We start from the raw sequence: 27,681 nt of genomic DNA, 5'->3' as shown, positions 1-27,681 counted from the left end.
ATCTCCCTTGTTTGGAACAGAAGAAACAACCCAAGCGCAGAGCATGCTGCCTCCTTGGCCCTCCTCCACCACCCCTCTTGCCACCACCGTTCTTCAGGAATAGCTGGAGCACTGTAAGTGTGACCCGGGAGCCTTTCTCTTCTTTATACGTGACTTGTTATATGTGACGAAGACTGAAGCATCCTCTCAAGCACTGCTTCATGGTGTCATTCAGCAACCCTGTCTGGCTGTGTTGATATAGCTCTGTTAGGACAATCATTCGACATCCCAGACTGAGGCTTGAAGTAGATCTCAATTAGATCAAGGAATGAAACGAGGCTGGGTTTGTTCAGGCAGTTGATTCAATTAACTTAAGATATTCTTGTTACTCTGCTTTGGGAACTTTCTTAGAGTAAAGCAGTCCTGAACTAAAGAAAATGGCAATGCAGTAAACCAGGTAAGGACAGAAAGGCAACTTTCCATCCTGCAAAATTATTTCAGCGTGTACGTTGTGTATGTGTCCTGTTCTCCATCACATTTTCCTTACCCAGTAGGTGGAATGAAAGTCCTGAAATCCTCCTATGGAAACTATTACAACCATTCCTTTTTGCAGAAAGAAAGACACGTCTGAGTTGCTATTATGGAGTTTTCACTCACCCACCTATGCATATACCTGCTCTATATGATATGTATCCACACACATATGTTAACCTATGCAATGTATGGGATATGATGGGTATATTGTATAGCAGTTTGCCCAATTACTGTCATTGCCAGGGTCTGTTATCTCCAACATATTTTCCATCCCAACATTAAGAATTTTTTTACTTACTCAGTAATTCCTGTTTCTTAATTCTAGTATTCAGTTACCATATACAAATACTGCAACTGTTGCTAGTGTTATGTAAATAATGATTAGTAAGATGTCTGACAAGAACTAACCCAAGAAAAAATAGTGTAAAATCCTCCATTGTCTTCAGAGAGATCAGCATTGAGCTCAGGGTGCTATTCCCCCAAAACCAAGACCTAGTTGCCTCCTCCTTCCTCATCCCCTCCCCTCCCTGTGCCTTGATTTCCACAGAAAGGAGACCCAGATACAAGATCTCCTTAGGAATGTGGTGTACCCCTTCAGTGAGGTTGAGGTTGGGACCAGGGTCCCTGAGATTCTCCCAAGCAGCCTAGAGAGCAATCTGAGCATAAAATCACACTTCGCATCATGTCCCACATAAAAAAAAAAAAACCCCAAAACCAAAAAAACCCACACAAACAACAACAAAAAACCAAACACAAAATAAAACTTAAGAAGTTACTAGGAGAGTGGGAGCCACATGAATTCACTCTGAGCAGCTTGTGCTTTGGAGTCTCTCGTTGGAGCTTTTCTGGAAGAGGGCTTTTCACTTGGAAGCTGAAAATCAGTTGTGTTAACCCAGTGTTCCTGGCTCAGTGTTTGTCTGCATTTCCAGGGGAGGTCACTTTTGTCACAGGACATAAATAAGCCAGCTTGCTCATGCAAGCCTGATTTTGAAGTGATTAGACATTCATTGATCATTAAAGGCATCGGCTCTGGCCAGCAGTGAATGAATGCCTATGGGTTAGTGTCTTCTGGAGCGAAGTTCACACTGCCTATACCCCTGCTGAGCATAGTCTTTATTATTAGAGCAAAGACGCTGTTCTTGGAGAGAAGCTGCTACGTGTAAAGCGGGATGGAGAGAGCAGGGTCAGGTTTAAGAATAGAGCAGGGTCCCACCCCAGGGTGTGTGACAGCCTGGCTGTGATGTGCCTCTGGGAGAGGAGGAGGAGGAGGAAGCGTGGGCAGGACGCTGTGCTGAAGTGCTAATGTTCAAGCATCTGTGAAGATAACCTTGTGACAAGCCGTAGGCTTCTTCCTGAGGGAGTGAATAAACTCTCGAGGCTGTAGTGTTTGGTGACTGTTTATGTATTCCTCTGACTGCATACGTATGGCTGCGTGTTCACTCGTGTTTTATGTTATGTAGAAACCCCTTGCCCTGGATATGAAAGACTTGTGTCAAGAGCTCCAGATAATACAGGCTTCCTCTCTGCCCCGGTCACATTGCCCCGCAGGGCCTCCCGGCCCCCAGGTGAGTGATGTATTTGTGTTTAAACCACATCATTCTCTCACTTGCTCCAAGATCCTTACAAAGCTGTAAATCATCTTCTGCAGATGCTTTTTACCTCTTAATAAGCATCTCAAACTCTGGCTTAATTTCATTTTGATGTGACTATGCATAACTCATGTAGGCTTTTTACCCTGTGTTCTCATCCCTGCCTTGCATACACCAGTCGGTTTCAAGTTCACCCTACATTTTCGTGGAGTTTTACAGTGGGGAGCACCCATCAGAAATCCAGGAGGTGCAATCACTTCCTTCAGAGGCTGTTAGTTTTTTCTTCGCTTTAGACTCTGTTGTCCCTTATGTGAGGGAAAGAGCCCATGAAGTTGATGCACAAGAAGTGCAATGAACTTGAATGTTAGAGTACATTCTGAGAACGGAAACACAGGAATCATCAGAGAAAAGGAGGGGCTGCAGGAGGGCAGTGGGATGGGATTCAGGAGATGTGGGATCTCCTAGACTGACCTGCAACATCTCTGCCTCTGACTTGCTGGGTAGCCTTGGACCAGTCCTTCTGACCTTCCATTTAATTTTCTACAATTTGTACATTCAGAAATCTTCTGATGGCGGTCAGAAATCTTCTGAGGAAATGGTCTCCCTCTAGGAGGAAGGTTTTTGTGAACACCTCTGTAGTGTGGAGAAGATCACCCATCTGCCTTTCCATTTCAGTTTGTTCCCTCCAAAGAAAAATAAAACTTTTCAGGGGGAGGTACTTCCAGTTTGTCCTGGGGCACAGGTGGTCCTGATCTATGTACCATGACTGGTGCTCTGGGAGAGCGATCTTCATCGAGGCCCCTAGGTGTCAGTTTTGTTACAATACAGCTAATAGCAGACACAGCATGGGACCTTCACTGCAGCAAAGCTATGACTGAGTCTTGGGTGACCTGAGAAGTTAACAAGCACCCAAACACTGTTTAAAAAGCAAGGACAGTACATCACAGTAGGGGTTCAGCTATGTGGGAAAAAGCTTAGCCTTAATTATTTAGAAGTCAATACTTCAGAAGCTATTTGTAAGTCTAGAAGATGCAATGTGAAAGCCACGAAGTCTTGTTTTATGAATCGTGACTTTATTGTATTCTGCCATTTTGTTTTTGCTGAGATGCAGGATGAGGCAGTCTCATTTAGCATGTGAATGATGGTGTGTGGAGAGAAGCGATGGGAAGCATTTGTCCTGTCCTTTATTGAGAAAAGTCTTCTCTGCGTTACAAAACAGCCCTGCAGTGTGGTTGGCCACTATCCAGAGTTGCAGTACACGTGAAAGAAGCAGTTGTTATTTCAGCCTTTACTAAACTGTCTTTTTAAAAAAAATCCTCTTAATACTTTCTCTGACTTAAATTGGAGGAACAGTAGTATTAATTGTATTATTCTACAAGGTCCATTGCTATAAATAATATTAATCTTGCAGCCAAATGACCCAGGATTCCTCCAAGAATATTTTTAAATACAGTAGGCTGGCAGATTTTGTTACAATGGCAAACAGTAGGGTGGGTATGACATGGCTTTGGAATTTTTAATTATGAATTGCAAGACTGTGTCTTATAATAGGACAATGTTAGAGCCAGCAATCCTCTGGGCAATGTTTTTATGACAATGGTTGCCTGAAAAGTAATGCTGCTATTATAAAAAAAATATGTCTAAGAATTGTTTCTGAATTCTTTTCTGCTGTAGCTTGCTTGACTTTTAAAGGAGTTGTGAAAGCTCATAGTGCTGATTCAGAGCTGAATTTTAACACTTCTCCATAAGAAAGAGAATTAGACTTGTAATTATATAACTCAGAATGTAATTCCTCCTACATGTAACCTAAGGTAAAATGAAAGGAAGAAGGTAAAATTTGGCTTTGACTCTGATAGGGTGCATTCTGATTTACGCTATTGAAAGCCTAAAATAACTCTGCTGGCTGAAACAGTGATTTGCATTTGAGGGTACACTTTGCTCTTATTTGTGTACAATTTGCATCATGTTTTGGACAGTGCAAGACAGCCAGGATCAAAACCTGGAAGGAGTGATATGTGTGATGAATCTAATGCCCCTCTGATACAGGCTCATGGGATATTCCTTAATTATGCAAAAAATAAAGGGAGTCTGTGAACAGACCCCCCGCTTTGTTTCCTTCTAGAAACAAAACTGTTTTTCTGATCCCTTTTCTGAGATGGGGTTCAAGGTGTCCCTGGATCAATAAGTCTTCTGAAAGAGGAATCAGCCTTATTTGAGAGAGAAATATCTTCATGATTCAGAAGTGGTGACAATCCTCCATGTCCATAGCTCACTGTTTATTACCACTTCTCTTACCAGCTCTTCATCTAACCTCCTTTGCCTGCTGACATGGGTGTCTCCATGTCCTTGTGGTTGCTAAGTCTTCAGGACTCCAATAACTTCTCATCTTTCCTTTACCCCAGGTCTCTTTTCTTGCTAGTGCTCTTCATTTAGAAGATGCCCTTGCACTTTTCATGTCAGTCTGGCTTTCCAGCCTGCTGTTCGGCAGCGGCACAGACCTGGCATTTAGACACCATGTGCAAACACTACATCCAACACCCCGGCCTTGTGGGTTCACGCTGTTCCCAGGAGACACCTACAGAGTCAAGGGTTGAGGGAAGACAACCACCAGTGCCTTCTTACTAGTGCAGTTTAATAAATAGCATTCGCTTGTCTCCCTAGGGTCCACGGGGAATTCCTGGTGTAATGGGAACAAAAGGAGAGAAAGTAAGTGTCTGTTGTTGCGGAGCTTGGTATGTTTTTGAGGGGCAAAGAAAGGGAGGAACGTGTTAACTTTTTTCCTTATCTGTTTAGTGAATGGTGGGCCTTACCAATGTGGGGATTTGCTTTAATTTGAATGTAAAACTGTGAGTTGGTTTGAAGTATAATTTGAAGCTTCATCTTTTGCTGTTCATTTTCAGTCTTGAATTATTTTTTAAGACTCCGCATGACAGCTACCTCTGTCTACAGTATGTGTTAAGAAAGCAGCTCAGGTGCAAAGCATTTCCTCCATGATGATGCTTAAAGAGCCTTATACCTGAAGCTGGGCATGTAATTACATGCTTTGCTATACAAGGAGGTGACTGAAGATTTAGGGATGAAAATACAGGAAAGATCAAGGAGCTCAGTTAAAGTAATTCTTCTCATTTTACCTCTGGAAGCAAAGTCTTGAACACAAAGATATTCCCAATATTCATTTCTTTATTTACTATAAATGCCACTGTGCTTTTTGTGGTGCCTATGAGACTAACGTATTCCTTTCTCTGGCAGGGGGAGATTGGCAGGCCAGGAAGAAAGGTATGAACAAAGGTGCTGTCTCAGAAACCCATCTAATACTTGACATACAGCAGCTTTCAGAAACGGGTGTAGACAATAGTTAAATAAAAATTACCCAATGCTGAAGTGTAACCTGTTTGTGCTGCTTCCCCGGGTACCTGGGACGGGTGGTATGGAGCTCAGGGCTGGAGAGCTGGGCCCTTTAGCTTGGAGACCTGTCCCAGCTGGTTTGAATTTGACAAATTCCCTCAGTAAGAGCATGCAGCTCTGCCCAGACTATTAAAACAGAGTGGGAAGTTACCTGAACTATGTCTCCGTGGGTAGGGGAAGCATATTATGGGAGCTGTCATAAAAAGTGTGTTTAAAAAAGTCCAAAGCAAAAATCCAACTTTTTACTCCTCCAAAGTCTAAACAAGGCTCAGCCAAATGCCCCTGAAGGAGAAATAACCATTAATGACTATGCTTACAGAGTTTTGGCCCCAATGCAATATGCTGACTACAATCCTATGCTTGGTGACATATGAGCCATGATATATTGTCAAAAATATGTTCCTCTACATGTGATGAAATGGAATACATTATTTCAATCACTAAGTACCTCCATTTAATGTAATTAACTTTAAAGAAGACAGAAATGCAGGATGAAATCAGAGATATGCAGGGGGCAGTCACTAACCAGGAAAAGAGGCACCCTTCTAATAATATACCAAGGATTTTAATACCCTTCTAATAATATACCGAGGATTTTAACACCAGCTACCAATAAGTAATTCAAATAAATACAAAACACATAAACAAAAGGGTTTTTTCCTTTAATCTAAATTACAAATACCCTACAGTAAACGCAAATGTTAGTTATATGAAGTCAAGTGTTCAAAACAGTAATGTCTCAGAGAGCCACGGACCAACCTACAAGCGAATGCAAACCTTAGACACTGATGTATTTTACTCTTCTGAAAAACTAGTAGGTCCCAAAAGAAAAGTTGCTCCGTTTGGAAATAAAACAGTGTAACTCCTGATAAAAGCTCTCTGGCTTGTGGGAGGCCACTCTTAGCCCCAAATGTCACAATGACATTTCTAAGATTATAGTGTCTAGTGGCATAAAGCAGTGGCATAACACTAATCTGCAGCATTTTAGGAGATCAAAGAGTGATTTGCAGGCAGTAATTAAAACAGATAAGTAACTGTATGTACGTAGTTATTGCTAGTCATATAGTAGCTAATAAAGAGCATTATAGCTTCTGATATGAGAATGTTCAGAATAAGAATAATAGCAAATAAAAATAGGAATATCTTAGTTAAAGATTTGGTTCTGTTAATGTAAATTGGATTCATACTGATATAGTTACATGCAGGTCTTTTTTATTTGCATCATATTACTAAAGGAAAAGAGGATTTAAGTTACTGATACTAGGATTTTAGGATTATTATTTTGGCTGCATGTAGATTTACTCTGTAGCTGATCTACTTATTTGAATCAGTATAACCTAGTATTTCTGCGAGCCCGTGCTTCTTCCAGTAGCATCAAAACAGACTGTATTAGAATATAGTATTTTTAGTATTAAAATTAAGGTAAAGAAGCATTTGCAGCTCTTTTCCTGAAAAGACTATACTCCTCCATATCTCCTGTCTGCACTGGAAGCCTGTGTGTAGGAATGATGTTACGTGAATCATTGTAATCGATGTTTTCTGTTCAAGGGTAGACCAGGTCCCCCAGGTGTCCCTGGGATGCCAGGACCGGAAGGGTGGCCTGGACCTGCGGGACCGAAGGTAAGACTAAAAGTCACATGGGATAACCTCTTCAATGTCACGATATGAACAGAACAGTTGTCTCAGGAAGTCTCTAAACCACTGTCTGCTGAAGGCTGGGAAACTGTAGTAGTGCAAAAACACTCTATGCTTTCCCATTTCTTACGCTGCTCTGCAAAGACCTGCCCTGTCTAGGGTTGGGTTACTCCACCTTCAGCCTAGCTCCCATAGCACTTCTTATATTGATTAAAATACATGAAAGGAAAATTGAAAGTCAATCTAACGAAGACCCATTGATAACCACTGGTGTCTCACAATCACACACAGATCAGTGTTTCAAAACTGATCATCATCCTCACAACTGTCCTTTATGATGATCTCTTTGCCTGAATATGTACTTCTTGGCAGCGTAACTGTGTGCCCATGCAATTACAGGGACAATACCAGCCTGGTATCAGGGGAAAGAGATTACTAACCATGTGGATTGCTGATCACATCTTTGAAGCTCATTCCCATGAAAAACAAACACTCCTTCCTGTGATTTTTCATAGCCAACAGCAAAAAAAGTGACAGGACATGCTTTACTACTGCAGAGTGGTTGCAATTATTATAAAAAACCCTGCAGGACAGTCCTTTACTGAGTATTACCTTATGCAAAAGGTATACAGCTCTTCACAGGAACCACAGTATACAAAGTTTCTAATGCGACTTTTGAGATAACTTGCTTTTCTTCAATCAAGTATGCATCAGGCAGAAGGACTGTGCACAGCATTTAGTTTGAAGCTGCATTTTTCCACTAAATCTTTGACTTTTCATGACTTCAACTCTCCATGAAGGTTGGTGCCCCTCCCCCCCCCAGAGGATGTGATGCAGTAGCTCTTGCTAGTGCAAGAATAATAGTAGATGAGTTCTTAATTCAAGCCACACCTGGGAAGGAGACCCTCAAGCTCTTCAGAGCTATGTTAGATGAAGGGCATCGTATGTGGGAATGTAGGCAAGCAACAAGAGAGTATGTACTCACAAGGAGCCGATGTTCACTTTGAACTGTGAGATGGGAAATGGTGTCCCCTCCAAATGCATTGTGTGTTATGATTTCCCACAGTGAGACAGTGAGGACAGAAGTGAGGTCCAGCTACCTCCTTCCCTCACAGTCTTAGAACTGAGAGCAGAGGAGTCAAAAAACTCATTCACTTGGCCTTTTCCTTGTATAAACTCTAGTTTTATTTATGAAGTTTTCCTAATTTTGATTTTATCTTGTCTTTGGCTATTGTTACGCTTTTTCATCACACTCCTAGAAGCATCCCTCACATTCAGTAGTAATACTTTTTCCTACACTTTACGAGTCCTACTTGCTGTTTGATTCCAGTTCTTCTTCTTTTATTGTCTCCTCTGATACCTGTATCCTCTGTGCTCCACATGGATTCACACTTTCATTTCTTCTAATCTTTATAAATTTTGTTTTCCTGTCTGTCGGTGAAGGCTCCAGTTAAATAGAGGCCAGCAGATCTCTGTGCTCACTTCCATAAATTGTGTTTCTCTTTTCTTCGTCTCCTTCTTACCTCTGATCTTCCCAAACTCCTGGTACTCATCTTCACTATAGTAATTTGCTGCATGCTCTTCTTGCTATAAATCTCCAGTAAGCTGCTTTTTTCTCACTCTTATCTCTGTGCGTTCTATTTCTTCAGCTAGATCTCTTTATTGGTCTTCTCTTTCTTTGATACAGCCTTGGTCCAATCCTTATTTCTCCTACTTTGTTTCTTCAAGTCTTTTCTGAACTGCCACTGGGGCAGCAGCCAATGTAAAAATCCTCTCCACTACTAGGACAGTGAAAGCCAAAGGAGAATCACAGCCAACTGTATTCTGCTGGTAGGGCTGCTGCACGTCTGCAGGGATTACTCCATATTTCACCCTAGATAAAATTAGCTGACAGCAGCTAGAGAAGTTATTGTAAAGCCTTTTCATTATTTACTGGCTCCAAACCACTGTAAAGCACGTGATGTCTCAGAACTATGATAGAAGTTATTGTTGTGCCTCCCCACACCATAAGGGCTTGCAGCAAAATACCTTTCTTGTCTGCAACTGGAAGCTATGGTAGGTAGACACAATATACCTTCATGCAATAAAAGGATGCATTGCTGCTCCTAACTTGCTTACATGTCCTTTAATAGCATCTGGCAAAACTAAAGCACATGTTACGCACCCAAGGAAATGCAAACAGAAGAATAAGATAACATGAGGACTCAGGCAGAATACAATTGCAATGTAGACCTCTGACTTCAAAGCTACACCAAGGTCAGGCTTGTCTCAACTATTTGACATAAAACCTGAACTGATAAACTATCAGACATTCAAGTATAACCTCATCAGAGAGCCACAATCAATAACTCTCTTTATTGACCCCCTTAGGGTGAAAAGGGAGAGTTGGGTGTGATGGGATTGCCAGGTACAAGAGGACCAATGGGCTCCAAGGTTTGTTAACCAAACATTGCATTTTCAGACATTGGTTTCTAACACTCTGCTGACAGCTGCTTCCCTCATGAATTTGCTGGAAAGTGTATATGAAGATATCTTTTCTAATACAGCTAAAAAGATATGTTCTCCTTTAAGCAGGGTTATGTTGCCTGGTTGGGCTTGGCTGTGGTTTTGGCTTTTCATAAAAATTATTTTATGTAAATTACTGTAATGCAAAAATTTATTTTAGAAGCAAGACATATATAATTGTGTGCCACTAGAAAACTGGAGTTCTTAAGTGTATCTGCAGCATTAACTTGTGTCTGCAATGTTTTCTACCCACCTTGTAAGACTGTGGAGATCATTTTGGTCCTCTACTAAAGCTATGCACATGTATTAGTAGTTGAATAGTAAGCTCAATTGAGTCTGGATGTTCTAGAATCAGTACATCACTGTCTATATCATAGCCTCTACCTTTACAATTTTGTGCCACAATATTTTAAGGTACTTGGAAAAAAAAGTGTAATTAGTTTATTCAAATAAAGGACTGTAAAGAAGAACTGAGCACTATTGTTTATTGTATGTTTCTTAAAGAGAAACTCAGTTTTATAGTAGGCTTCACATCAGAAGATTACTTAAGTATAGTTTAAGGATGTTCCACAAGGAAAAAAAAAAACAGAAGAGGAAAATTATTGATAAAATTATTTTAGATTATTAATTGCACTGTCTGAAGCTTCATTCACTTTCAGTTACATTTTATTTCCCTTGTTTCAATTTTAAAAGCAATACCAAACCTGCTGGCTTTACTTGGCTTTTTCACGTTGGCTTTTGGGCTGAGTTGTCTTGCCTTTGATTCATATTTCATAGTTCTGTTTCAGTGCAGTTTTAGAAGCTATAGATATTGATTTGCATTTACAACTTGACGCAATTACTTATTTGTGCTTCATTCTTTTTCTTCACTTTGAAGTTTGAAAGTCCTGCTTCTTGGTTGATCTTGAAAGAGCAAAGCATTAAAATATCTATTCTTTCCCTTTAGGGTTTTCCTGGAACTAGAGGAGAAAAGGTCAGTGTCACAACAGAATAATGTATAATTTAACAATTGGAAACAGTTATGTAAAAAAAGTAACTGTGGAAATGAGATTTAATTTTGATGGAGAGGAGTCTAAAGGTCGCACTGAGACATGAAAACAAGCTTTGAGAAGGACCACAGTCTTGTGGCTTGGGCTGAGATGCTAAAGAAGTGAGTTTTACACCCCATCCTCTTATGAACAAGTTACTACAGTGCACCTCAATACAGTTTCTCCATCTGTAGAATGAGTAAAATAATACTTAGTTGTTGGTCTGGTTTAGTTAGGCTATATGTACTTTGGCACAGAGATGGTTTTTACTGTAAGACCATACAGTGGGACCTCAACTTGGATGAAGTGAGCTGGGGAAGAAAATCAAGTTTGGAAGTGTTACATGCAGGAAAGCATGTATTTAAAGTAATTATCTGAGAAGAATGAGTCCCTTTTCCTACAATTCTTACTCTTAATTCTCATAAAGTCAATGAAAGTAATAAGGAAACATTTTAGGGTATCTACCATATACCTCACTCCGGAGATGTTATTTTCTGCTTCCTTGTGAAGTGGTAGTAATTAAGCTGTTGTTGTCACCCTGTTATCTCTCTCCAGGGATCCAGAGGTGACAGGGGTGACAAAGGAGTCAAAGGAGACCAGGTAATTTTCTTTTCCATATGGCTGTGAGCTTTAGCTGAACCTGCACGTGAGGACTAATGTATTTCTGATATAGAAAAAAACCAGGAGCAATATGGATGAAGGGAACCTGGAGGCATCTTCCTGGGAGGGCAAGTGTGGCAAGTGAAGGCAGTGGTCCTACGTCATGGGAGGGTGGTGGAGCAGCCTCTGTACTCATATGCCCCCCCATCCCCAGCGCATAGAGGGGTGACAAGGCAGAGGGGGATTTCTCTGGAGATCACCTCAGTCTCTCCTGGCCTGTGCAGTCCAGAACCACAACAGCTTGCCAAAATTCTTTCAGCTGGTGATATTATATTGCTGTGAGGGGGAAAAAATGGAAGTTAGATTCATGGCTTGGGGGTCCTTTTAACTAAAAAAAGGAAATTAACTGCTTTGGATGTAAACAGAGAAGTGCCAGTCCCAAACACAGGTTTTGGGAGTTGTCCAGTTAGCAAGGTTGCTTATAGATAAATGTACAACTGGGATGTTTTTGTCAGAGAGCAAGCAGGCAGCAGAGGATCAGATGGAGGAGTAGTGTTACTGTACAAGGGGTTTTAAAGTAAAATTTTGCTTATAGTTCTCAACCTACTGCCTCTCCTGCAGTGCTGAATCTCAGTGCAGATTTTTTAACCGGTATCAGTACATGACACTTGTTTTTCTTCCTTCCAAGTAAGGTGCTGCTTTTTCAAAGATCATTCTGCATTTTTTGATTATTTTTCTCCTTTTACTTTGAAGGGAGAAATGGGCTTCCCTGGAATGCTGGGACAAAAAGTAAGTGGGCGTGATGTACTAGGGATTTGTGTTAAGTGCTAACATAGAGTCGACGAATGACTTTGGGGACATCCTGGAAAGTATAAGGCATTGAAGGTCTTGCTTGACTCAATGGCCGACACTTTTTGGACTTGGTCAGATTCTTTAGGCCTTTCATCTTAGGAGAAATCTCTGAGATTTAGCTGTTTGTTGTTGTTGTTTCCCTTTTTTCCCCAGAACATGGGTTTAGTCATCATCTTTCTCCTGTTTAACATATTCAGAATCGTGATTATAGATTCATAACTGGCCTAACTGTTTGGGTGTTGTTCACTTGAAGATAATAAATATTTCCTTCTTGGTACTCTGAATCAATACTCTGAATCAAAATGGTACTACTATAAATAGCAGTGATAACCCTCACCAGTTTTGATATCATCGTTATTCTGTACTTGAAAACATTCACAATGTTCTATGGATAGAAATCCTAAAGGAGGATAATTTTATTACATAATCACATCTTATCTCTGAAATTAGGATAAGGAAATAATGTTTTATTCTAAGGAGGCTACAAGATGAGTGAATTCACCTCCCTTTCCCTCAGTGATTTTATTACATGTGCATCTTAAGAGCAAAGCAAGGTATTGCCAAGAGGTCAGAGAGTTTTGCTAGCCTTGACCTCTCCAGGTCTTTGAACATGTTTCTGATCTCTCCATTTGGCTTCCTCTTTAGGAAAGGATTTTTCAGGCAAATTTGTGTAAACTGCAAGAGATATTTTTCACTTTATGCTTGCTATAAAAAATTCTATTATAATTTTGATGTTCTGAGAAACAAATGATGCCAGCATTATCTAGAGGAATCATCTGAATTAGATATCCACCTGCTGTCTTGTGTGAGGGAAGTATAACCAAGGTAATGTGCATTTCTGTACTTATACCCTGCTTCCTTCCCTCCACACCCACCAAGGGAGAGATGGGCCCAAAGGGACAATCTGGAGTACCAGGACACAGAGGACCTATAGGAAGACCTGGAAAACGAGGCAAACAAGTAAGACCACGGTGTTTCTGCTTCCTGTGACTCCTGGCACCTGTGTGGTTGTGGAGTATTACCGTGCAGTCTGTGCTCTCATGGTACAATGCGCTTCGTCACAGTGGGAGGGGACAGAAGCCCTGAAATGCTTCACACACATGCACAGGCTATGCAGGAGTTAAAGCTTCAGCTTTAGGGCTGGAGCCTTCTCTACAGCATTGAGCTCCCTGGCAGAGCAGCATGGGGAAAGTTGTATTTTCCCTGGCTTGGCAACGAACTCATTGAATATAACTTAAGCAGACCTTGAATGCCCCCTTTGAATCCTGATCAACACAGAGCTACAGACCAAGCCCCACCTGGTGAATGGATAGAGAGCTGGAGCAAGGTCCAAGTCTCGGACAGTGTGGGATGCAATACCATGGGTCCCTACACTTTGTTGATCCCTGACCCTGAGGCTGACTTAAGGAGCAGGCTGCTCGATTTACAGGCAGCTTGATAGGCTGTAGTTACAAATGGGATGTATCCAAAATTCAACACATTTCAGCCTGTCCAGGTGCCATCATCTGCCCATAGTGAAAACAGGTTCTTGGGATGAGTGAAGGAAGGTTTCACTGGCTTTCTGGGGCTCTAAATGAGGGGAAGGGTTGCTGTGGATGCTACAAAAACCACCCCTTCTCTCATCAACTCTGGGCAGAGAGGCAGCATCAGCATCTTGCAAGGAACATCCCATTGTCTGTGCATGAATTTTTTCCCTGGCTCACCAGTGCAAAGAGCTACACTACTACTAGCAAAAACACCACTTGTGTGCACTGGCAGTAGCTGCCTATACACTAAGACTAGCATGCTGTAATGGATTAAACTGGTATGTGGTCTGTGGGAATGAAAACCACTGGTCTATACATCCAGACCTCACTGTGATATGCTCCTGGTTTCTAGCACATGCATTAAGTGTGTATCCAGTGTCTGTTCAGGCTCTGCCCTTGCTGTGGGGCCCATCTGGAGGATGCTCTCTGTTCACACCATCTAATTTGGTTGAGTCAGGCTTTGCCCAGGCCCAAGTGTTGGTCAACACAGATCATCTTGCAGAGCCACAAGATGCCACTAAAAACACCCTCTCCATTTCTCCCATTTCCTCTGTTAACACTAAACCAAGATTGATTTGTTAGACTGGATATTTATATGATGGTTCTCACCATAGTGCTGCATGCCAGGAACAGATTCTTCTGCTCTGAGAAAGGTCAGGAAGACACATAGTGACCTTAAGGAATAGTAATCTTGTATGGAAGCCATTCAGGAATGGCATGGTTGACAAATGGTCCTTATTTAGAGCTCAAAAGAATTATTCTGGCAGAACTACTTTTTCAGACTTTGAATTGTAAAGACCAGAAAATGTGTGTAAATTTGACACTGACACCTCCACTATAGCATTTTCCAAGGAGCAAGCAGCAACATTGGAGTGGTTGCCTGTTCCAGTCACCAAATGGGCCTCTGTGGGGGCACCTTTCCTTCTTTATTTATTTTAGACACTGATATCGGGGTGACAAAGGAGACCAGCCCATTTGGTGCTCTGAATTGCCTCCTGCAGAGCCTGTTTCTTTCCACTGACAGGGAAGGGCATCTGTTCTCACTAGACCGACATTGGTTTTAATGTACATTTGCTCAGATGCAGGAGCTTGTAGATGGAGTGGCTAATGGACTCCACTGAAAGCACTTTATTTGCAGTCTGTTTATGCCCAGTATTGCAAACAGAGGCACGTGCCTGCTTCACTGTTGCTCTGAGCCTGTCAGCTAATATCTGAAGTGAAAGAAAACCCAATGCAGGGAAAAATTAAGAGTTGTGTGTTGGTGGGGGGGAATAATACCTCATCATATAAGGAAGGTATGTGCAATCTAAGTCTGCTGATGACCCAGAAGAAATATTTTTTTCGTTACTGTCATGTCATTTTTTCTTGATTTGTCATGTTTTAAAAGTTGATGTGTGCTCTTTGCTGGGTTTTGTTGTTTGGGTTTTTTTTAATGTGCTAGTTTGTCCTGCTAAAGTAACGTGCACAGGATATCTTTCCGTAGCATAAGGTGAAGAGAAGATGCGGTGCCTGCAGATCAGCTCGGACACAGTGCACTCCTTACTTGGCCTTAGATGATCTGTCACATTTCATGGTGTCTTAATCAAAAAGTGGTGGCATAAGGCGTGTCATAATTTAAGGCAACAGTTAGTGTGACTAAAAGAACCATAGTCTGGCCCTGAATTAGGAATTCCAGGCCGAAGGCTCAGTACACAAACCCCTTTCTGGTGCCTTAAAAGCAATTTCAGCATTGACCTTCTGCAGGAAAACCGGGTTTCCCTCTGTAATTTGTGAACTAGCTATTTCCTGTCTTATTTTCTGATCCTTTGAAGAATCTTAAGTGTCATTTTAAGGCTCTGTGGGTCTGGCTGACACCTTTAAGTGCTGTAGTTGCATGGCTGTTTGTTCAGCTGAGAGGATAGTTTCCATCAACATGGGGCTGTTTCCTGTCTCTTGATCCAGCTGACATCCCTAGATAAAAGCAGCTAAATTAGGAAGGTGTCACTTCCACTTCCATTTTGAGATGCATCTTGATTAACTCACTGACTTCTTTGGCTTTCCCCTGCCTCTGGGGCAGGCCCTCCCGAAAAGGTTGCCAGGCGGTGGGAGTCACAAGTCACAGCCTCGCTACCCTCTAACTGAGATACAACACCCAAAGCTTTGTAACTTGGGATTTGACCCTAAGGAGCAAGTTTAGGATTTCAGTCTTCATAAGGAGGAATGTCTTAGGGCTTTAGATAATGTTACTTTGAAAGAAAAGAAAGAAATGTAAGTATTGTCCATGGGAAAAGTTTTCTGAATGACATGGGTGCATGTGAAAAGAAACAAGGCAAAAATATGTAATGTAAATTGCTGCCATTGTTATTTAATCTATCTGTGCTAAACAAGAGTGCATTAAGCAATCATTCCTCCAGAGCAGGAGACACAGCAGACAGCTCCTCTTCAGCCAGTACGTGTCTGACTGGTGCTGGCTTGCCTCTGCCAGATTTTTATTGTGTGTGGGTAAGAGATTTCCCACAGACTTCTTGGGGGCTACGAAATCCTGGTCTGCTACTTCTGTGTTGTGTAATGTAAGAAGTAATTAGGGTTCAGCATCACTGACATTCACATAAATCCTGGAATATTTTGATGGCACAGAGCTTACCTAATAGAATTAAACAAAGCAAATATCCAATTAGTTCTTTATAAGCCATGGTAAAATCAGCCTTCTTCTGTTGAAATGGTGCAAGTGACATTCAAACGTATCCATGGGTTACAACATATTATATAACAGCAAATTGTTTTAGCATATGTTACTATATATGCTTCATTACTCTGAAATTACACATCACGCACCCGTGAATGTACATTAACCGGGAATTGCACCATCCTTAAGGAATTAATCTCCTTTGTCATTAAAGGAAAGCTTACATAGCACACATCATTTTTGTTATTCTAAATATTGTATGTGGTTACATAAAAATCAAAGCAGATATTTAAACTTTAAGCTACGTAACACACTTCTGAAATATAAAGCTGAGAAATCCAAGCCTTGGACAGTATATGAGCAGGAAGATATTTATTTTTAATAAGTCTCACGATATTAAATTCAGGAGCAGAAATAAGATGGTGCTGAACAGTTCTAGGATGAAACTTCCAAATGTCTAAGGGTGTGGCTGCACAAACAAGCTCCTGTGAGGCAAATTAGGGCTGATACAGAATGTTAGCTATTGTATGGTAACTGTGTGTAAACTCATCTCCAACAGGTAATTTTACAGCATTTTAGTTGAGTGGTAGGGTACCAGAGGGACACCTTTTGTCAGCATGGTGTTACCACGCACTAGCTTGCACTTCATAAAGCCAAGCCCTTGCTTACCATGCGATGATTTGTTAACATAGCTATACCCAATGTGAAAGTCAAGGAAATACAGGGATCTAGGCACCTGAAGTACTTCTGAAACTGTGTGGGCCTCAGTGTCCTTAGTGTGCTTCTGAAAGACTGCGCCCTAAGACTAGGAAATGTCACTGTGGAAGGCCTTGCTGACTCCTTGTTGGATTTTTGCTTTCTTTTCCCCATTGTGTACTAGTGCACTGACTAAAGATTTCCAGGGTCACCTGTTTCAGCTCCACCAGCCCTTACTTTCCTAGCTGCACTGACTCCTAGAGAGCTACCAGGGGTAAAAATGCGTCCTTAAAGAAAGGCCACCAAAGGACTGAAGTCAGAGCAGGGTGATTCCTGACTCTGCACAGAGCAGATCTGCTGGGACTGTTCACATTTAGGAGCAGAAGTCCTGCCTCAATGTGCTTTTCTGTCTCCATGCAGAAGAGGACAGCAGCTCTTCCCTGGGGTGGTGGCTGTGAAGTGCATGCTGCATGCTCCTATTGGCAAATGTCTTGACTTTCTTGGAAGGGAAGCCAGTGCTGGCTGGAGGAGGTTGTGTGTTATTAATAGTTTAGCAAATAAATGGATCTCTCCTTTCTCCTAGGGACTAAAGGGAGACATTGGACCTGCAGGTATCATGGGTCCACCTGGAAGGCCTGGTCCCTCTGGCCAGCCAGGGCCCCCTGGACCTTCAGGATCAGGTAAGCACGAGATCAGGTGGTGCCCTAAACCATGTCCCTCCACCCCAGCCCTCCTGACTCATCGCATACACCAATGCATGCCCCCCCCCAAAAAAAAAGTGCTGCAGGGCTCCATTTGTTTCTCCACTGACAGGGAGGAGAGGATTTCTCCGGAGGCAGGTCATACCATCTTTGTCCATTATAAGGATTCTATACCTTACTTTAAAGCCTACAACATGGCTTCTGATGTTTAAAATAAAACCAAAATATAGCTTATGTGGTTCCTGTGGGACTTTGGTGGATGGGAATGATGAAAAGCCATCTGGCACCCTTGGAAGGACTAGTTAACCTCCATCATCAAAGGTCTGCTGCTTCTCCAGACATCCTGGCTTACAGTGACAGATTGCAATTTCTAATCAGCCAGGACATACCCTGTGCAGCTCTGTAAAAGAAAAACCAGATGAGACTCAAGTCACAATGGCATTAAGGAGAGAAGAGAAGGAAAGGGATAGGAGTCAGAGAGAAAAATGGGCAGTGAAGAAAACTTCTCTCTTTAATTAAGTGCTGGAGATGTATGCTCACTGCAGTTGTGCATGTTGTAGAAATCATGAGGAAAATACTAACTGTACAGCTTCAAAGCTAAGCATGTGCATGAACTCTGGGCAGCTTGCTTTCTCTTGTGAGACCAAGCATAGACATGAAGGGCAGTATACAACTTGCAATGCAGAGTGACAGTGAACCCTCAGGTAGGATTTTCTAAACCTGGATATATACTAAAGTATCTGTAAAGAACAGCAAAACCGTTTGGAAACTACTGTTTCTTCAAATGGGCAACAGCTGCTTCTACTGCAGATGATCTGTTCAATGTTCTCTTCCACTTTGCTTTCTGTTTTTCTTCGCTTGCTTACTTCGGTGGGCAGGAGGTCTCTTCCTTGTGGTGGTCTGGAAATGGTACATCTGTGAAGCTACGAGATGCTTCAAAATCTTCACATATCTCATGTCTCCCGCTATGAACACCTTTATCCTGAGTAAATTATCTGTAAGTCTTCAGAGGGCGAATTTTTCACCCTGCCAATGGGAAGGCAGCCAGGAGCCTGAGATTACTTTTTAAAGGCTTTATTCCATCCACAGAGAGTTTATGCGTCAAGCTTGTTAATCTTTTTCCCCTAGAATATAAATTCTTATCCTAAATGACCTTTCTGTAATGATGTCACTGTTTGCAGTATGAACATGTTGGCTCATAGTCTAATTCTGCAGAGTAGTGCATCCTTGCCAAAGTTTGAAAGTCAACAAACAGTGGGTTTTAAATTTTTATTTGTAGTACACCTGTATTTCTGGTTCTGTTTTCTTATACAGAAAGCCCTGAAACAGCATTTCTCAAGTGGTTTCACAAATGCACAAGTCCAATGCATTGTGGACATCTACGAAGTCTGACTCTACTGAAGTTGGTGCATAAACACTGTAGAGTGATTTGTGTGTTCATCATGACCTGAATTTCTGTAGCTTCAAACAGGCTGACATTTATTTGGAAATCCTAAGCAAATGGCCTCTCTTTTCCTCTGTAAAGTTGGTAGAAAAATTTTAAAAGTGAACCAAAAAAAATTACTGTGGTACAAACACTGGTCTTTCTCCTGAAGTGCTGAAATTGGTGGTTCTGGTAATCCCCTCCCTCAGTTCCCAGAGGATTTGGTGAGAGATGTGCATCTCTGAAAATTTATGTATTTATCCACCTGACTTGTATTTTTCCCACTAAGGTTGCATTTCTGTTTTGTGTGCTAACTACATAACAAGGCAACCTGGTACTTTGCTTCCTAGGGCAATTTGCAATAGGACCAAAAGGGGAAAGAGGACTTCCAGGGCCTCCAGGGAGATGTCTCTGCAGATCTCCACAGCATCTGAATAACCCATCGTATGAGGAACCTGTGTTTGGACACAGTTATCCAAAAGTCCCTGCGGTAAGCAGATTTTCTGGGAGAGGATGTGAATGATTCTTAAACAATTATCAGAGGTGTTGTATTCACTAATATTTTTCATTTAACAAGGAAGATGCCTTTATAGGGGAAATGTATTATTTCTAGTATCCATCACCTCTGAGATACAGATGGTGCAAAAGATTCTGGTCTCACAACTAGTCTGAGGCTTGTGTGATTGACATGCTGAAATGCAGCTGTTTTCAAACCCTCAGTAATGTAGCACATGTTTAGAAACCTTTTTTTTTTTTTTTTGAGCTTGAGGATGCTCTCTTCCATTTCTTATCTTTTTATTTCAGTCAACTGAAATATTTTGCAGATTGGTTAGTGAAGGAATCATCTCTTTCTTGCTTATTTTTATATCTTCTGCTGCAAAGACAGTAATTTCAGAATTGAATTTTGAGGTCAAGCATTTTGCATATACAACAGAACTTTCTCCCAAGGCACAGACCCTTTACCTTGTACCAAAAAGGAGTCTCCATGAACCATGGGAGTCAGACTTCTGAACTCCTGTCTGTAGACATACGGTTTATATAGCTAATGTCAATCTCTAGCTTTCTTGAAAGCATTTTTATGAGCAAATTGGACAAAGTACTTTAAAGGACAAGCCATCTCTGGAAAGCAACCTAGCAATTTTTCATCTCTGATTTCTTTGGGCTTTGTAAATACTATTTCTGTACTTTTCCTTCTGCTGGGCACCGCCTTATTCTGTGAATTGTAGCACTTGATTAATCAGCAATGAAAATCCTACTTTGCTGCTGTGTGCCGGCATAGCCCAGCCCCTCAGCCCATGCAAGTGGATATTGCGCGGTGTCTGGCTGTCTCTGAATGACAATAAGCACCAATTAGCTTTGCTAACTTTCCCATCTGTCACATGTCAGAAAGCTGCTACAGTTTGTGAAAGGGACATACTCACAACACTGTCCATTAAACTGTGTCATTTAACTCAATCTTTTGCATGAATTTTTTGCAAGTCTTCTCAGCTCCTTGCTCATCCCTGTCTGTGTTGCATTACAAAAAAGACCTGTTATTTTTAAAACTTAATGGTGAGAGAAGAAAGTACATGAAAAAAAGGTGCATATCACATCATGCTGCATGCTATTGCAGAAAACTATCATGTACTTCGTGGCACGGAGAGCTCATAGGATAAGATGTAAGACTCTCAATATCCCGTGTAGGTCTTATCACCCTCCTTCTCCGTCAGGCATGGTTTCATATTAGATGTTCAAAGACGACAATGAGAGTGTAACTACCTAAAATATAAGTACCCTACCCTATCGCTGTGAACCCTCATTTGATGATGACCAAGTGCCATTTCTGTTCTCAGAAATGCGGGATGGCAAAGAAGCAAGCCTCAGCTCTGAAAGTGGAGCACTTGCAGAGAAGCAGTCCCCCTTTGCTTGCCCCATTTGTTTTACTCCCTCGAATGTCAAGAGCAAGAGCTTAAACATTGCTATTATTTATTCTGTTCAGATCCCCAGGTAGCAGCTTTGAAACCTGCCTTGTACTACTTGAAGACTATTGTCAGGGGTCAGCTATAGCTGCACATGGAAGAGACCGCGAGCAGGTGTTCTGTGTCCCCAGACCCTGTGTTGCACGGTTTGCCAAAGCAGCACCCTACTGCAGCACGTCCCCATGCAGTCACCCCCTTGCCCTCCAACCCTTCTGGTGCCAGTGCTGCCAGAGGACAGGAGAGGCTAGGAAACCAAGCCCTGGTTTTCTATTGCTGGCTAAGGTTGATTCCCATTTTAAAATCTTTTGCCATTTCAAAGGCCAGTATCTGTAACAGAATGTTTCAGAGAGCGCAGAACTGCTATTGATTTCAAGAGAAATTAGAGCTCTGGGGTTGGGACTTGAGCTCCTGAACGCAATTACAGAAACATTTCTTTGCTGGCTTTCTGTTTCTTTGCTTTCATTCAAGCTGAAGGCATTTTTATTCAATGCTTCTTTAATGAAATTGGCCTTTGTTGGGGGCTATGGGAATATTCTGCTATGTAAAAATTTCAGGGTAATTTGTTTTAAAAAGAGCCAATTCTGTTTATGCTGGTGGGAATCAGGCTCAGCCCTAAATCCATTTTGCGCAGAAGCATTCCATTTACTTTTTCTTAATTTAAAAATGTTTTGAGTCTTACTAAAATTAATTTGATTAAGCTGCTGGAGGAAGAGATTATTTCCTAATGCCCCTTACAGTCAATTTCAGTGACTGAGACATTAAAAAAAAATGTAAGAGAGCTGCTCATCCTAATTTTTCCATTTTGAAATATTTTTTTTCTGTTGAATTGAAGACTTGGCTTTAGACTAAAGCATATGCATGTAAAGAAACATGCATTTCAATACCAATTAAATCTAAACAAAGTACAAAGTAGTAAATGGTAAGTGAAGGTCGCACTGAGCAATGCATTATTTATTTTGTAGCCATGAGCATGCCTAAAAAATTATAGACAAACCCACAAAAAGCACTTATGCCTGTATGGATTTTTCAATTGTTCCAGCATCTAACCATTTGAGCATCTGATTTTTTTTCTTGAGATTGATTATGCACAAATACTTGCATGATCATTACCTGTGGATGTGCATTTTGAAACAGGGGCCACTGGAGCCATAACTGGGGGCTCAGGAAAGACCACTCTCCTTTGGAAATTAGTGTCTCTTCTTACCAGTCTCAAAGGAGCCTTTTGTGGTCTGGCAGTCTCTGGATGTAAATTCTCACACCATTCTGTTTCTGAAAATGACTAAACCATTTTTCTGTGCAATTATTTACTTATTTGCAGATACATATGCCAGTTTACGAAACTAGATTCTATGACAACTCAAAATACTTCTTGAGAGGGTTACCAATCACCTCTTTTTCTGTGCCCCAGATTTTTGTGGTGAATAATCAAGAAGAATTGGACCGGTTAAACACTGAAAATGCCTTAGCTTTTAGAAGAGATCAGAGATCTTTGTATTTCAAGGATACCTTTGGATGGCTCCCAATCCAGGTGAAAATATGAAAATATGTGGTCTCAGAAAATTTGTGAGTGTATGTTTCATTTTTAAATACAGAACATACTTCTGTACTTAAGGTGTCATACAGAATCAATGAAGCAAATGGAGAAAAAGCTCACTTTTGAGCACTGCCACAACTGTACCTAATTCTGTGATTTTTTGTTCACAGGAGTCTTAATTACTGAGGCATTAATTTAGTGTTGCAGGTTTTGCTAACCTCCCTGTAAACCAGGCTCCACTGGTGAACAAACTGGGGCTGAGTTTGGGGAATTACAGTAGTAAAGAACATTTTTTATTTAATACAAATTAAGGCAAAATTCACCAGGATACAAAGTTGCGGGAAAACAAACCCTGCAGACCAAAACCATGCATTTCCTTGTTGCTTCAAGGAGGTAAGCTAAGTCATGCTGAAATCAGCAGCACAATCCTTCATGTGTCCGCTGGACTTGGAATCAGATTCTGTATAAACCCTGTGAACCACCAAATAATGAGACATGAAAACCCGGTTGCGATAGATGCCTCCCACAGCCCTTCACCTCTGCTTGCTAGCCAGGCTGCTCATGGTCGGTTCAGTAACGGCTGTGTGTTTCTTTGACCAGCTCACCCCTTTCTATCCCATGGATGACCGCGTTGAGGCAGGTGGTACCTGTGGAGATGGGATCATACAGGATGGGGAAGAGTGCGACGATGGCAATGCTGTTGTGACTGATGACTGTATAAGTAAGTTACAGAGAATCAAGAGCAGCCTCTTTCTGCCACAGAAGGTGCATTGGTTGTTTCCGCAGGGTACACCACTGTGTAAATCACACAAATGTTTAACTCAGGGGAGCTTGTGTGGTTTGTGACTTGAGTGTAGCCACTGAGAGAGTGAGGTACAGTGGCCATAGTGCAAAAACTGAGGTCCTTTGTACATGTGGATGCCACACACCAGCACAAGACAGAGGTGCCCCCAAGTACTTCTCACGCACGCATTGTCATCGAGGACTGCATCCCTCACTGCGCAGAGATGTCTGCAGTCAGAGCAAAACTGCTGTATTTCAGGGGCCAAATCCAGCAGTTGGTTTACATACACACCTTCCCCAGGGGCTGCTGGCTTTCTGGCCAAAAGATGTAGCATACCTTTGCAGTGCACAACAAAACCCCTTAGGACAGACGCTGATGCTGGCTGTTTCTAACAGTGAGCCAGTTCCTGGGTCCAGTAAAACCACTTCGGATTTTGTTACTCACTTGCCTAGGGAAAGTATCAGCCCACTACCTTCACTATTAGGTTTATACAACATTTGATTCCTAGCTAGTCACTCTTCCTTTTGTTTTGCTGGCTGTGGATAGCAAAGAGCCTATGAGCATACAGGCATCTGTGGCAACCTTTACTTCTGCCGTTCAGCTACATTAACCGCTTGATTCCTTGCCCAGGGTTCATCTATACCATCTACAGCTGACACACAGCAGGTTTGGTACTCTGTCAGTTCTAGCAAAGGGATGCTTCTTCACATTTCAGAACAAGTGTCAGCCAACACTGAAAGATGTCATTTTCCTTTTTCGTTTATATAGCCCTCCATTTTTTAGCCTGTCTTTCTAAGGAAATGAAGTGTAAGCAGCCACACTCTGTGTGAGTTTGTCCATCCACCTATCTATCGCCATCTTTCCCCTTATAACTTAGGAATCCCAGTTAACTTCTCATTGACAACAGGAAAGAGATTCCAAAGGCATTTCAGTTGCAACAGGTGTAGGGAGACATATAAATGAATTCACCCTCTAAGCTTGCCTGACTGCAGAGTAATCCAGTGAGATAGAGTGAGCATGAGAAAATGATTCAGTTAGAATTTCCAGTCAACCCTGGGGAACAAGCATGCAGGAAAATAGTGTTCATTAGTTCTGGTAACAGCAAAACACACATCATATTACTGTGTGCTATACACTGGGCAAAGCTCCAGGTCAGTCAAGGCCTTGCAATACATAAACTTCTGACACTGACGCGACTCAAAGAGTTACCATCGAGTTAATTGGAAATGAGCACATTGTCATTGTTCTGCTCTTGTGACTGAACCAAAAGAAAGAAGTTAGCCAAATGTTAAGTGTATTTGATTGTAAACTAGTCTTGTTGTTCTTAGAAGCATCATTCTAATAGACACTTGGTGCAATTAATGAATCATTTATATTTGTAAATAACCTGCTTTAACTCCTATAAACTCCCTATTCTTGAGTGTCCTTTTAATCCATTGCCTAACAGTGTCTCTGAGAAAATGCCAAAGGGATGTTAGCCAAATTATAAATTCATACTCAAAATGTTGAAGACATCAAAAGCAAAGTTCAGTTGCTGAAATAGCAAACAAACCCACATATTAGCCTACATGCCAGTCACCATGAAAAAATGTCACAAGGCCCACTCACACTTAAGTCAGTGTGAAAAACACCTTTTTGGCAATCATTACATACTTTTTTTGTTTGATGAACAGGAAATAGGTCTGCATAATTCTGTTCTTCTGTGGGAACTCACTTGCAGTAGACACACATAGATACTGTACAATATTGGGTAAAGGTCTAGGTTGGGATTTTCAAACCACTTAATGACCTCAAAGTATTTTTTTGAAAATGTGACCTCCCCAAATCATCTGTGTTAACTGTATTTTATGCTTCTTTTAATTTGTTTTGAGAGTAATTATCTATGGTATCTATGGTAATAATAAGTATTAGAATACATGCTGTTGTAATTAGTATTCCTGTAGTAATTATTTTCAGTAGTTATCCATCATTTCCCTTGGTCATTGAAATTGGGCTAAAAAAAAGACTACTTCTTTGTAGTGAAGAATATTGCTCCTCCTAAGACAGTCCTTACAGGACGCCCTCCCCAAAATGCCATGTTTTATACTTTACCCTTAAAAATCTAGTTCCACTTACGTCACCTGTCTCCTTTACATGTGAAGTGCCTTGAAGGTATTTCTTTCTGTATTCTTCACTAGGATGCCGCCGTGCTTACTGTGGAGATGGCTACAGGCACGAGGGAGTAGAAGACTGTGATGGGAAGGATTTTGGATATTTGACATGTAAAACATATCTCCCTGGGTATGTATAAGCTGTGTTCACTTTGGCTCAGGTTTTTTTGTGGTTTTTTTCTTTCTTTCTTTTTTTCTTTACAATCTTTAAAACAGAAAAGTATTACCCACTTAAACATTGTTCTACTGGTAGTTGGGGAGAAATAGTCTATCAGATTATTTGTGCACGTCATTGGCTTTAAGAGTTATCTTATCTCTAAGACGCCTCTTTCCTGTACAAAAATAATGAAGGTCATATAGCCATATGTTTGCCCCTTGCTTGCAAAGATTTTCTCATTTGGTGACATTACCATTGCTTTAATGTTCACCCATAACATACCAAGAGTAGGAAAGACCATGAGAAGATGATGATCACACTGAAGGAAAAAAAAAAACCAACAAACCCAAACTGAACCACAATCTCCAACCAACCTCCTGTTGCCTTTACCGTCAATGGGTACTCTTGGGATATCTTTGTTTCTGGATCAACCAGTCATCTATCAGCCTTTCCAAAGACCAGGAAATTCACTCAGCAGCAGATGCAAAGCCACGCATCTGCTTAGCAATGTCCTTCATTTAAACATCTGCTTATTGTTGACTTGCCTTCTCTGCCTTTGTTTAAGCAGCTTCCTCTGCTCAGCATTTTGCATCCAACAGCAGCAGCTCTATTTAACTGTCAGGTATTGTTACTGGCTAACAGGAAACATTTAATTTGCAAATGAAATTATGCACAGAGCCCTCATCACTCATGGAAGAATAATGTGCTAATTGACAGGAATAAGAAACCACAGGATGTCTTTGTAAGTGAAGTCCTGTGCTAATCCTTCCACTGCAATTGTTGGAGCACTCCTGGTGTAAGAGATTACTGAAATGGAGACCAGCAGACTTGACAACCTGAAACATTTTGCAGATATCTCATCTTCAGACAATGCGGATCTGTTTTCTACTGTGAAAACTATTCCCTTCTAAGAGTATGAAGTTTGGTGCCAAAAATAGCACTACAAAAGCTTGAGAATTTTTTATAAATTTCATTTTCCGTGTATAATCAAGTTGTGAAGAGCAACTGAGATCCTTTATTTTTGTGTGTGCAGTCTGCAGATCATCTGCTAAACTAAAGAAAAAGCTGTGACTCATCAATACAATGGAATCAGTATGTGAGTTTGGCACTCCCATGGGATTTTTCACCTTCGCTTCAGATTTTATATTGGTTTTGTGAGAATGTGGGTTATCCAAGGACATAGTTTTAAGGACCTGCTTAATGGCTGCTTAATCCACAGCTTGTGGATTTTCTGATGAATGGGTTATTTATTTAGACATCCACTAGCAATAAAAACTCATCAAAATGCTTACTTTATTAACATATCTGGTCAGGCCTTCAGTAGGTAGAGTCACTGCAGCTCAGTTTAAGTCAGTAGAAAGACAAAAATCACTGTTTTTCCTTATTTTGCAAGGACCCTTCCATTTACTTTTTCTTTTTTTTTTTAAATTTCAAAGGTGGGTGTGTGTCACTATCACTATTTCAAGTACATGAAGAGTAAATTAAAGGACAGGCACAGTCACGCCTGCTGGACCTATTGGAAGTAACTGGAAAAACACTTAACTCAGAGCCTCAGATATTTCATTACACAGTTCCTGTGGGTGAGCGCCAAGGCCTCCTGCACCAGCCCCAACATGATGCTCAAGTCCCACTGCCAAGGGGGATTTTATTTTTTTTTAATTGACATTACTGGGAATTAAATCTTCACTCATAGTTTCTCTTGGACTCTTATGTTGCTGACAAGGGGGAGCACAGTGGAGCACTGATGGAAATTATCCTTTTATTTTGGTTCCCGTATGTTTTTGCACATAGCATTTTCTTATGTTCTTCACTCCTACAGAGTTACATCTAGAAACCATATAGTGTGAACTCTAGCGTACTTTGAAACTGAGATATTCTCTTTTCTTTTAGGTCTTATGGAAAATTGCGATGCACTTCTTACTGTTACATTGACTCTACACAGTGTCGATTCTTCACATGA

At 41.2% G+C, this 27,681-nt stretch overlaps 1 protein-coding gene across 1 annotated transcript; it reads left to right on the top strand.

The window, feature by feature from the left end:
* On the top strand, nt 1-27,681 carry COLQ (collagen-like tail subunit (single strand of homotrimer) of asymmetric acetylcholinesterase; the record flags this gene model as incomplete). The annotated part of the gene is made up of 15 exons (XM_010074761.1): nt 1-113; nt 4,764-4,808; nt 5,352-5,378; nt 7,056-7,127; nt 9,513-9,575; nt 10,594-10,620; nt 11,231-11,275; nt 12,029-12,064; nt 13,007-13,087; nt 17,598-17,694; nt 19,489-19,628; nt 22,505-22,624; nt 23,231-23,351; nt 25,592-25,694; nt 27,612-27,681. Coding segments are annotated over 15 exons (1,160 nt in total), but the record flags the coding sequence as incomplete, so codon positions are not given.

The sequence above is a fragment of the Pterocles gutturalis genome, unplaced genomic scaffold (genome assembly GCF_000699245.1).
Source record: "Pterocles gutturalis isolate BGI_N339 unplaced genomic scaffold, ASM69924v1 scaffold2681, whole genome shotgun sequence".
NCBI lineage: Eukaryota > Metazoa > Chordata > Aves > Pterocliformes > Pteroclidae > Pterocles > Pterocles gutturalis.
This window is presented reverse-complemented; position numbering and strand designations above follow the sequence as displayed.